This window comes from Vicia villosa, linkage group LG4 (genome assembly GCF_029867415.1).
Source record: "Vicia villosa cultivar HV-30 ecotype Madison, WI linkage group LG4, Vvil1.0, whole genome shotgun sequence".
Taxonomy (NCBI): Eukaryota; Viridiplantae; Streptophyta; class Magnoliopsida; order Fabales; family Fabaceae; genus Vicia; species Vicia villosa.
Genome location: NC_081183.1, coordinates 6,761,993 through 6,772,098, shown reverse-complemented (window position 1 = coordinate 6,772,098; position 10,106 = coordinate 6,761,993). Strand labels below are relative to the sequence as shown.

At 29.8% G+C, this 10,106-nt stretch overlaps 1 protein-coding gene across 1 annotated transcript; it reads right to left on the bottom strand.

The window, feature by feature from the left end:
* Positions 1–7,066: 7,066 nt before the first annotated feature.
* LOC131598750 (uncharacterized) lies at positions 7,067–8,957 on the bottom strand. Its single transcript, XM_058871325.1, has 3 exons — positions 8,801–8,957; positions 8,616–8,694; positions 7,067–7,777 (listed from the first exon to the last, which is right to left on the bottom strand). The coding sequence occupies exons 1-3, from the start codon at positions 8,804–8,806 to the stop codon at positions 7,374–7,376; spliced, it is 489 nt and encodes a 162-aa protein (XP_058727308.1). The 5' UTR covers positions 8,807–8,957; the 3' UTR covers positions 7,067–7,373.
* Positions 8,958–10,106: the final 1,149 nt, after the last annotated feature.

Below are 10,106 nucleotides of genomic sequence, written 5' to 3'. Positions count from 1 at the left end.
GTCGGATTGATTTTTTAAAATCATTCCAAACCAAATCAAGCCGCATGTATAAATTTTATATTTGTTTATTTTTTATTAACATGACATATTGTGTTAATTTATTATTCGATGATATTTAATTTTTAATACAATTTATTATTTTAAGTTGATTTATTTATTTTTATTATTTAATCGATCATTCGCATTTTATAATATTAATTTTTAATATATTATATTAAATATACTATGTGTTTATAAAATGCTAATATCTAATATATTTAATATAATATATTAAAAATTAATATTATAAACTAAAAATGATCGATTAAATAATAAAACATTAATTAATTTAAATTAATAAATAGTATTAAAAAGTAAACATCGAATAATAAATTAACACAATATATCATATTAATAAAAAATAAATAAGTACAAAAAATATATACATGTGATTTAGTTTGGTTTGAATCGATTTTAAAAATATTAATTCAAAATATGATTCAATTTGAGCGATTTTCAAAAAATGATATCGAAACATGTCGAATAATATTTGATTTTTTTACAATTTTTGATTTTTTTTTACATTAATTTATCATTTTTTTTTAAATTGGTTTGCATTTGAATATCTCACACATACAAATATAGGAGAGAAAAAAAATAATGACACATAATCTGCACCATTTATTTTAAAATCTAAAAGTTCAAATTTATTCTCATATTTTTATATAAAACATTTTTATATAATACGTAAAAAAAAAACGATGAATCCTCGGCCATTCAATGGTCGAGGTCTTTATATACATGTTGTATTTGTGACAACTTATGCATTCATTGGTGTTTAAGTGATCATCATATTAGTCTCCACGAGAATGTTTTAATTTTTAAGGTGGAATAAATCCTACGATTTGAGTCAAAGAGGTTATTATTAAGTAAGAACTAATTAAAAGGTAATAAGTCCAAGTTCTAATTATTATATGCCCTAAAATTAATGAATTGTGACTTTATAATATATGGAATAAAAAATAAAAGTCGTACCTATACGAAGTCATATTTGTCTGCAAAATTTTTATTTTTATTTTGAGATCAAAGTTTGAAAATGTCATTTGGTTAAGCCGTTGAATTTAAGTTCACAAAAGGAAAAGAAGTATTCATATGTAATTGTGAAAAATATAATACTGTTAATTCTACTTGTCTGATGGAGCACAAAGAAAATATTTTAATTTCTGATATTGTAAAAAGTAATTGATCCTTTCTCAACTTTGAGGTGGTGGTATTTATAGACCCGATCGACTATGTTGTTGTTATAGAAACAGTCTCAGACCAAACTGCTCTCACATATCAGGGGGATAAGAGGAATTAATCCTCCCCTTTAATAAGAAATGTTGGTGCCTTTCTAGAAGGGTAAGTGTGATGGTTACTCTTCCTACATGTGTCTTAACACATCTTTATATGCCCGAGCCAGACACTGTGATCCATGTCCAAGGGACATTGGATTGGACCCGGCAACCACATTGGATTGGACCCGGCAACCTCATGTGCTCATCACGTGATGCCTCCTGTTTGCTCTAAATTTCTTATTGTGTGTTTTTAGGCATAGTATGCTATGGACCGACCTCTTTTAGATTAAAATTTTTTTAATTCTAATTCATAGTTCCTCAAGCAAGAGGCATGAATGGTCAATATGATTAAGTTAAGATATGTCGATTCACAGTCTCTCAAGCACGAAGTTTGGAAGGGTGTTATTATTTAACCGAGATAGTCATAATCCCTAACTAGTGAGGTCTGGAAGATTGAGTCCTTTAGGCGATACCTAGAAGGGTGGGTACCTACAGCAATACTAGAAGGTTGAGTCCTTCAAGAAAGAATAAAAAGGCGAGTCCCTCATGTGAGACCTGGAATGGCGAGTCCCTCAAGTGAAACTCGGAAGTCAAATCCCTTAGGCGAGGCCCTCAGGTACTGAGACTTTCTAGTGAGACTTGAAAGGAGAGTGATGATTGGATCCCTTTGGGCATGTGATGCGTTTATTAAAGTTAGGTAATGATGAAACTGCCTTGCGAAAATCCAAACAATGTAGGTCATTGATCTTTTTACATACTTATAATTTGGGTGGGTCATTGATGTCCTGCTCCCACATCAGTAGAAGCAACACTAATGTCTGGACGACTTAGAAAACTCTATATTATCTAAGTCATGAATTTTCTATCACCTTGTCCTTTTTTGAGTTTGTCTTTGTCACTTCCTTAGAAAAAAATTTCTTCAACTTCATATTCATCATCTATTCACAACTATTTCTAGTAATAAACCTCTTCTCTCATTCATATTTTATTTGTTGTTGTTTATAGTTGGAGATCATTAGAGTTAGAAAAAATGACTCTATAATAGAACAAAATACTGAGAGGGTTTAGGAGATATACGGACATTGCATAGAAAATGCGAAATGGCCAGACAGAAAAGTTGATTGAAAATTGTAGAGTCAGGAATGTTTGGAAGTTATGGTAGTTGTTTTAGTAGTTCTAATTCTAGTTACCATAGCAATAGTGACCCTGTTTTTCTTTATTCATTTCCAGGACAAGCATGATCTTATATGGTTGCTAGTAGTGGAAGTTGTGTTGGTGTTGAAGACTTTGAAACTCTCTATTAATAGTTTTAAATTAGTTTTAATTTATTTTTGTTATAATTTTGATTGTATTTTATAAATTTATAAATTTATTCTAAAATATAAATTTTACTTATAATTTGTAGTTTTGTTTTATAATTTAATTTTGGTTTATTAAATTATAAAATTGATTTGTTTTAAAAAATTTAGTTCCCCAAAGTATAAGTTTTATATTATTAATTTTTAAAATTTATTTATAAATAAAAAATTAATTTTAATATATATATTTTATTGGTTTTTAAATTATGGTTAAAAATAATTAAATACAAAGTTATTTAAAATTACAAAAAAATGAGTGGGAAAAAAATGAAATCTGTGGGGGGAAATAAAATTATTTTCGCACCAACATTAGTGTCGCAAAAAGCCGTCGCTAATATACTTAATTATTTAATATAATATAATAAATGAAAAGGAGGCAAACAAAATTTGGGGGGAAATAAAATTATTTTCGCACCAACATTAGCGTCGCAATAGGCCGTCGCTAAAATAATAAATTATTTAAAATAATATAATAAATGAAAAGGAGGCAAACAAAATTTGAGGGGGGAAATGAAAATATTTTCGCACCAACATTAGCGTCGGCTAAAGCCGAAGCTAAAGTAAAAATCTGGCAAAATTTTGAACACGTGAATTTTTCTTCGGTAGCGTCGGTTAAGTGAGTCATTAGTGCGACACTAATAGTGTCAGTGTCGGGGCCGACGCTAAAAAATTGCAGCTAAAACGTGTTTTTCTTGTAGTGATTCTAATGAGGCAACAGTGGCTTGTTTTTTTTCAAGGGCTTAGATCGATTTGCTACCGTAGGTGAAAGAGATATCATATTAGAGTCGTGTACCAAAGATGAAAGGGTTAGCATGGTGGCGCCTCCTAGATAAGAGGTTGAGTTCTTTTATAAGTATCTCCTTCTTATTTATGACTTAGGGGGTGCTAATTTCATTTAATATGTTCGAGTATGAGGTCCTCAGGGTCAACAATGTTTCCCCTTCTAAAATACAATCGAATGATTGGACTTTAATGAAGGGTTTTGAGATCATATTTAGGAATTTAGATATTATGTCTACAATAGATATATTTTCTCGTCCTATGGACTTGCAGGCATAGATAAAGCTAGCAAGGTGTATATATGTACCTTTGCTAAGAGGGTTATGCTCACCAGATATTCCTCTAAAGATAAAAATAGAAAAGGTCGATTTGTTAGAGTTTAGGGAAGACGTGAGCATTGTGGATCTATGTGCTTGTAGTTATTGTCAAGGTGATCCAAGGTAGTGAAACTTGTTTATAGAAAAGTTGCAATCAATTGATTAACTGTTTGATTTTTACGATAATAACACTTGATATCAAATGATGTATAGTGAAGTTCTTATCTGTTTATGATAGCTCAATATGTCAAAGATTCTCAAGATGTTTTATCAAGCTATCCTGTTGAATCAAACCATCCTCTAGAATATGCTTTTAAATATCAAATCATGCCTTGGAAGTCAACACGATGGTCAAATCACATTCAAGTAAAGACTTTTGTTTCATTGTTCACTAGTGGTTTATCTTCTCAACTATTCGATTATGGTAATAAATTTTAAAATATCTCATGCCTCATCAAGCTAGAAGGCTCAAGGTCATTATGTGATGCTAAACTCAAAGTTAATGATTCTGAGACTTGAATCTTAAGAGTTATGACAGAGAGGAAGTGTGGAAGCACGCTTGGTCGTGTCCGTCTTAGTGACCAATGTCTAGTAAAGACACAAGTGTATTTATGGAAATACTATGACAAAATCACACACTCACACACACACACACACACACTCTAAAAACCCTCAAGAAGCCACTCACATTTTATTTAAGCAACTTAAAAAAATTTAGGCCTGGAAATTTGATTAGGGAAGTGTCTATTTAATTGGAAGACTTTTTCCAACTGAAAAATTAATTAAACCTAATCACCTCGTTGATTATTTTCACTTGGTTAAGTATAAAATTGATAGGGATAGTTTTTTAATAAATGGTAATGGCTAAATATCAAAACCTTCCATTTGTGGCTAGAACAATAGATTATTAGAGATCAATAATTGATTGGCCTAATCGATTATGGCCTTCATTTCACCTATGAATTTCCAAATTTAAACCACAATCCGACTTATAAATAGAGGGCTTCTATCTCCTTTTATTTCATTCATAAAATGAGCTTTGATATCACTTTCTTAAACTCTCTCATTTTTCTACGAATCTCTCGATTTCTAACACATATTTTGCCTTAGTGTTTCTAAAGTGCTTTTGTGTCCAATTGAGGATCATTATTCTGGGTAAGAGCTTAATTATAATTTACCAAGAATGTATTATCTCTTGAGTAAATATTTCTTTTATAAGAAGTTGTTTGGTTGCGAGTTAAATTAATTAAAAGCTTTTGTTTGGTGTGAGGGATTGTTATAGAGAGTCTTTGCTAGACTTCTTTTGTTGACCCTTTCCTTTATCCTTCTTAAGCAATGGACAATCTGGCTTGTAATGACCAAATCTTCCATAAATATAGCATGAATATTTATATTTTTCCTTCTTACATTCATATTGCTTTGAGGTATTTGATTTCCTTCTATAGATATTGAGATTCTTGTCATAATGTTTCACTCTATTTCTCTTAATATATTTATGGTACCTTCAAACAACTAGCTCCATTTCTTCATCATCTGAACACTCCCCATCACTAGTTCTACTATCATCTTGCTCTATTGTAGATGACTTAGAGCTAGAGGCTCCAAGAGCAATTGACTTCTTGTCTACCTCCTTTTCTTTGTTCTTTTCCTTCTTACGCTTCTTCTCATGCTTATCCAAGAAAATGAGCTCTTGTTCATGTTCTTCAAGTTTTCTAAACAAAGAAGTAATATCGAATGTTAATATATTGTTAGCTTCCTTAATCGCAATGACCTTCGGTTGCCATTCCTTATTAAGACATCTTAAAATATTTTTAGTAGCAATTTCATTGGAAAATGGCTTATCAAGTTCATTCAAACGGTTTAGAAGGTGAGTGAACCTATTTTGCATATCGGCAATGGTTTCAACATGCTTCATATGAAACAGTTCAAACTCTTGATTCAAAGTATTGATTCTAGCTTGTTTCACCTAATTTATACACTCATGGGCAACTTCCAATGAGTCCCACATAGCTTTAGTGATTGTGAAATGGGAAACAAGGTAATATTCATCAATAGCACAACACCATCCGCATTGGTCATAGTAATTTGAAAAGGACCATTTTGGACGGCATTCCATACATTCATATCAATAGAATTAATATGCACACGCATACAATCCTTTCAATAACCATAGTTGTTTCATTGAAAATGGGTGCTCTTTTATACGCCCCTTTAGGTTCGGAAACCATAGTCTAATAAGCAATTTCGAAGCACAAGACAACCGGTGCTCCGATACCACTTCTTAGACGAAGACAACAATCTAAAGGGGGTGAATGGAGCCCCAATAATTTTTTTTTATTAAAATTATATTTTTAAAAGTATTTTCGGATCGAGACTTATCTATTCTAAACCATTATTGGAAGAACAAGATTTGCATATTAAATTGTAACTTGAAGATATTAAAGCACCACAATGATGAAAAAATAAATCAATTAGATTTTCTAAAATGTGTTTGAATGCTTTTACACTTTGATAATCAATTTACAATGAAGTTAAGAAATAAAAATAGAGTTTGACAATTTATCAAACACTCGGGGTGCAATAAACACTAAGCTGATTTTTCTTTTGTGTTGTTAATGTGAAATAAAAATCTAATTACAAGTTTATAGATTTGCAATTATCTTAATAAAATCAATTTGAATTATTTCTAACACAAAAGAATTTATCTATGTGTGAAAATATGAGAGAGAGAGAGAGAGAGAGAGAGAGAGAGAGAGAGAGAGAGAGAGAGAGAGAGAGAGAGAGAGAGAGAGAGAGAGAGAGAGAGAGAGAGAGAGAGAGAGAGAGAGAGAGAGAGAGAGAGAGAGAGAGAGAGAGAGATTTATTTAGGTAGTTCCCCAATCGTCCCCACTATGGGTACGTTTGGTCCAAGGTCAAGGGAAGTGAGATTATGGCCTTGGGTCTCACTTTGTTAAACTATAAAAAAGCTATAAATAAAGGCCTCTAAATATAATATTCAACAAATATATTTGTAAAAAAGAAAATTCAAACATGAATCAGCATATTATTCAAAAGAATTTTAATGTAACATAAATAAATAAATAAATAAATATTGTTTGCAAATTTCACCTTCTTATAATATAATATGCTTATTCAAAAGTCTTTGTTGGGATCAATAGAAACATAAATAAATATTTATTTTTATTCGTGCGTAAACAATAGTAAAGTTTAATCAAGTTTTTAAACCAAAAGAAGATAGATAGCATAATATCAAAATTACACAAATTCTCTCAAATAAAAAATAAAACACACGTGTAGCGATTTGCCATTAAATATAATTTTTAATTATAAAATAATATTTATAGAATTTTTAAAATAAATAATCATTTATGTTTCTATTGATCCCAACACTTGGTAGGTTATTGACTTGAGATTTTCCAATGTAATTTGGCATATTTTGTCTCTAGTTTAATTTAAAACATATTATTTTTCTCTCATAAAAAAAAATAAAACACTACCAACCAACGCTATGGAGCATAACACTTAGCACATGTGCACCATTGAGGACACACTTGAAATGATGGTGAAGGAGGCTTCTTCTTAGTTTTGCAACCACCATCACTCTACTTGTGGTCACAATTGGAGCAACATGACATACACTCACAACAACTCTTTGGATTTTCACACTTAAAGCAAATAGTGACACAAAGTGTTCCATCACACTTTGGACTTGAACATTTTGTGCATGAACACATACCATTACAACTGAAGCTATGACACTTGTTGCAACAACCATGCAAAACAGCATGACATGCTTCCATCATCTTTTTCTTTTCTTCTGCTTTTTTCTTCTCTTCTTCCTTTTTCTTTTCTTCTTCTGTTTTCTTTTTCACTTCTTCAACACTTAAAATTGTGACATTTTTGAATTTCTTCAATAGCTGGTTGGCTAAGCAAACCGTGTCTACGTTATCACCCGTAACAGATATCTTATCTTTATCATCTCCTTCCAATGAAACTGAAGTCACACCTATATATATATATGCATGTGTTTTATTTTTGATCATGTAAGTCATAACAAAATTAAGAAGCACTAGTTAAACTAATCATGTATATTTGTGATTGGAAAATAATGTAAGGACATCAAAATGAATTTAGGAACAGCTTTTCTATGCTTATAACATTTTCTTACACCAATATTCGTATATACTGTTCACCGTATTTATACGGCGAACAGTATTTTTTAATAAAATAATATTATTTTTATAAAAAAATATTTAATTTTAAAATCTATTTTATAATACAAATATAAGATTGTGTCATTAACTAACTTCACAATTATATTAACCACAAAGATATAAGTCATTAACCAATTATCTTACTTATAATTCATTAATCAACTTTACTACTTCATTAATCAATAAAATACATACTATTAACCATGTTCTGACACTAAATTATAAATATGTTAATCAACATTTACACTCCATTAACATACTATTTATTATTAAAAGTTTTTTGATTATTTATTATGAAAATTTTTGTTTTTAAAAGATACAAGTTATATTATGAATTTATGTTAAATATTTTAAATTACTTATAAAAGTTTCACATTCATTTTAATCACCTATAAACTAATGCAAAAAGATACTAATTATGTATCAACAATATAAAATTTTATATACTAACGGTGTATAGTAATTAATCTCAATAAATTAAATTTTAAAAATGAAAACATCTCGATAAAAATGACCGGAGATAGTTATAGTCAAGTTTCTTTGGTAAATGGATATTTTTAAAATGAATAAATGGATATTTATAGTCAAGTCTCTAAATGCAAACAAATAAAGGGATTGGCATATGAATACCTTTGACCTCAGCTGCAGTTTTGAGAGCTATGTTTCTGCATTTCTCTCTGTTCATTGACAGCAATATAACTATTTTTTGCTGTATTTGTCATTTAACAAATATAGTTTGTTAAAAAAATTACCACAAAGGAAAAGAAAAAAGAAAAGAAAAAAAATTAAAATAATAATTATCCAAGTAATCAAACCTTCATTCTTCTTTAATTGAAACCAACAGAAACCTTTTGCTTCTTTTGTTTTTGTGATTGGAAACAAAGTTGTTCTTCGCATTTATCTTCTGCTTTGAAACTGAGTGATTAGAACATGTTATAATCTATACATAATACATTGGTGTCGGTCGATACATTGTTTGTTGACTTGACTAAGAAATTTGCAACTTAGTCATTGTTTTATGAAAGGTTCAAGTTGTAGGTAATAAAAAAAGGATAAAACATTAACATTACTAAACAAGGGATAAAACAAAAATATTACTAAACAATCTTTGTATAATTGTGGTTGTTAGAGTCAACTCTTTCCATAGTCATTAGCCAACTTGTCTTTTAACTATTTGTTCTTGCATATAACGAATCCAGCTAATAGGACTAGAGTTTTGAATTTTTTTGCTTGTAATTCAACTAAAATAAATTAAAATTGAAGACTTAGAGTGACCAAGTAGTTCAAGAAATGCAAGTAGTTTTCATTCACAAAAGGATAGGTTTTTTTATAATGATTTTTTTTTTTTTTTTGTGGGATTTGACTCCTCTAAAGCAATTAAGGAATGCTTACTCAAGAAAGAATATTAATATTTGATATTTTAGAGTTGCCATGCATATCTTTTAAATAAAATTTAGTAGATAGTTTTAAAACATTGATATGCAAAACTTTGTGTTCGGACTTGTGTTTATCATTTCCATTGTATTCAATTATTGAATTTTTTTGTATGTCTCTCTTGTAAAATTAATAATGTTATATAGAAATAGAACGTAAATAGACAATAAGTTATGTTGTTACTCATTTTTTAATAGTAAAACCAATCGTTTTAAAAATTATATTCATAGACTTAGAGATATAATATTGCTATTCATAAGTCTTTGAATTTTCTGTCAAAATTTAACTGCTTCTAATGTTAGAAAAATAAAAGTGTCCAAGAAAAATAGTATAAAAGCATGTTGATTGTCGGAACATGCTTTCTCATGTTTGACCACTTTACTTAAAGCAACTTTGAGAGCTACCTGTCCTACAGTAAAACCATCAGCCCTCAGTCCCGCCAGTGGAGAAACTGCAGTCTAGTCCATACAAACATGTTTCCATTCTACTTACTCGTACATCAGAATATTTGTTGGCCTAACAATGTTTCCTCATGCGGGTCCGTCAAAAAATTCAAAAGCGTCTCTTTATTCAAAGAAACTTCGACGCATCGAAATATATAGACATCCCTAACAATGTCTTATTAGTATTTGAAGCTTGTAAGCTCCCTACAATGAATCACGTGTTTTCTAAATGTATCCAAACACG

Coding starts and splice junctions, on each gene's coding strand:
- LOC131598750 (XM_058871325.1), bottom strand. Junction 7,778..8,615: donor AACTGCAGCTGAGGTCAAAG/GTATTCATATGC, acceptor ATATATATATAG/GTGTGACTTCAGTTTCATTG.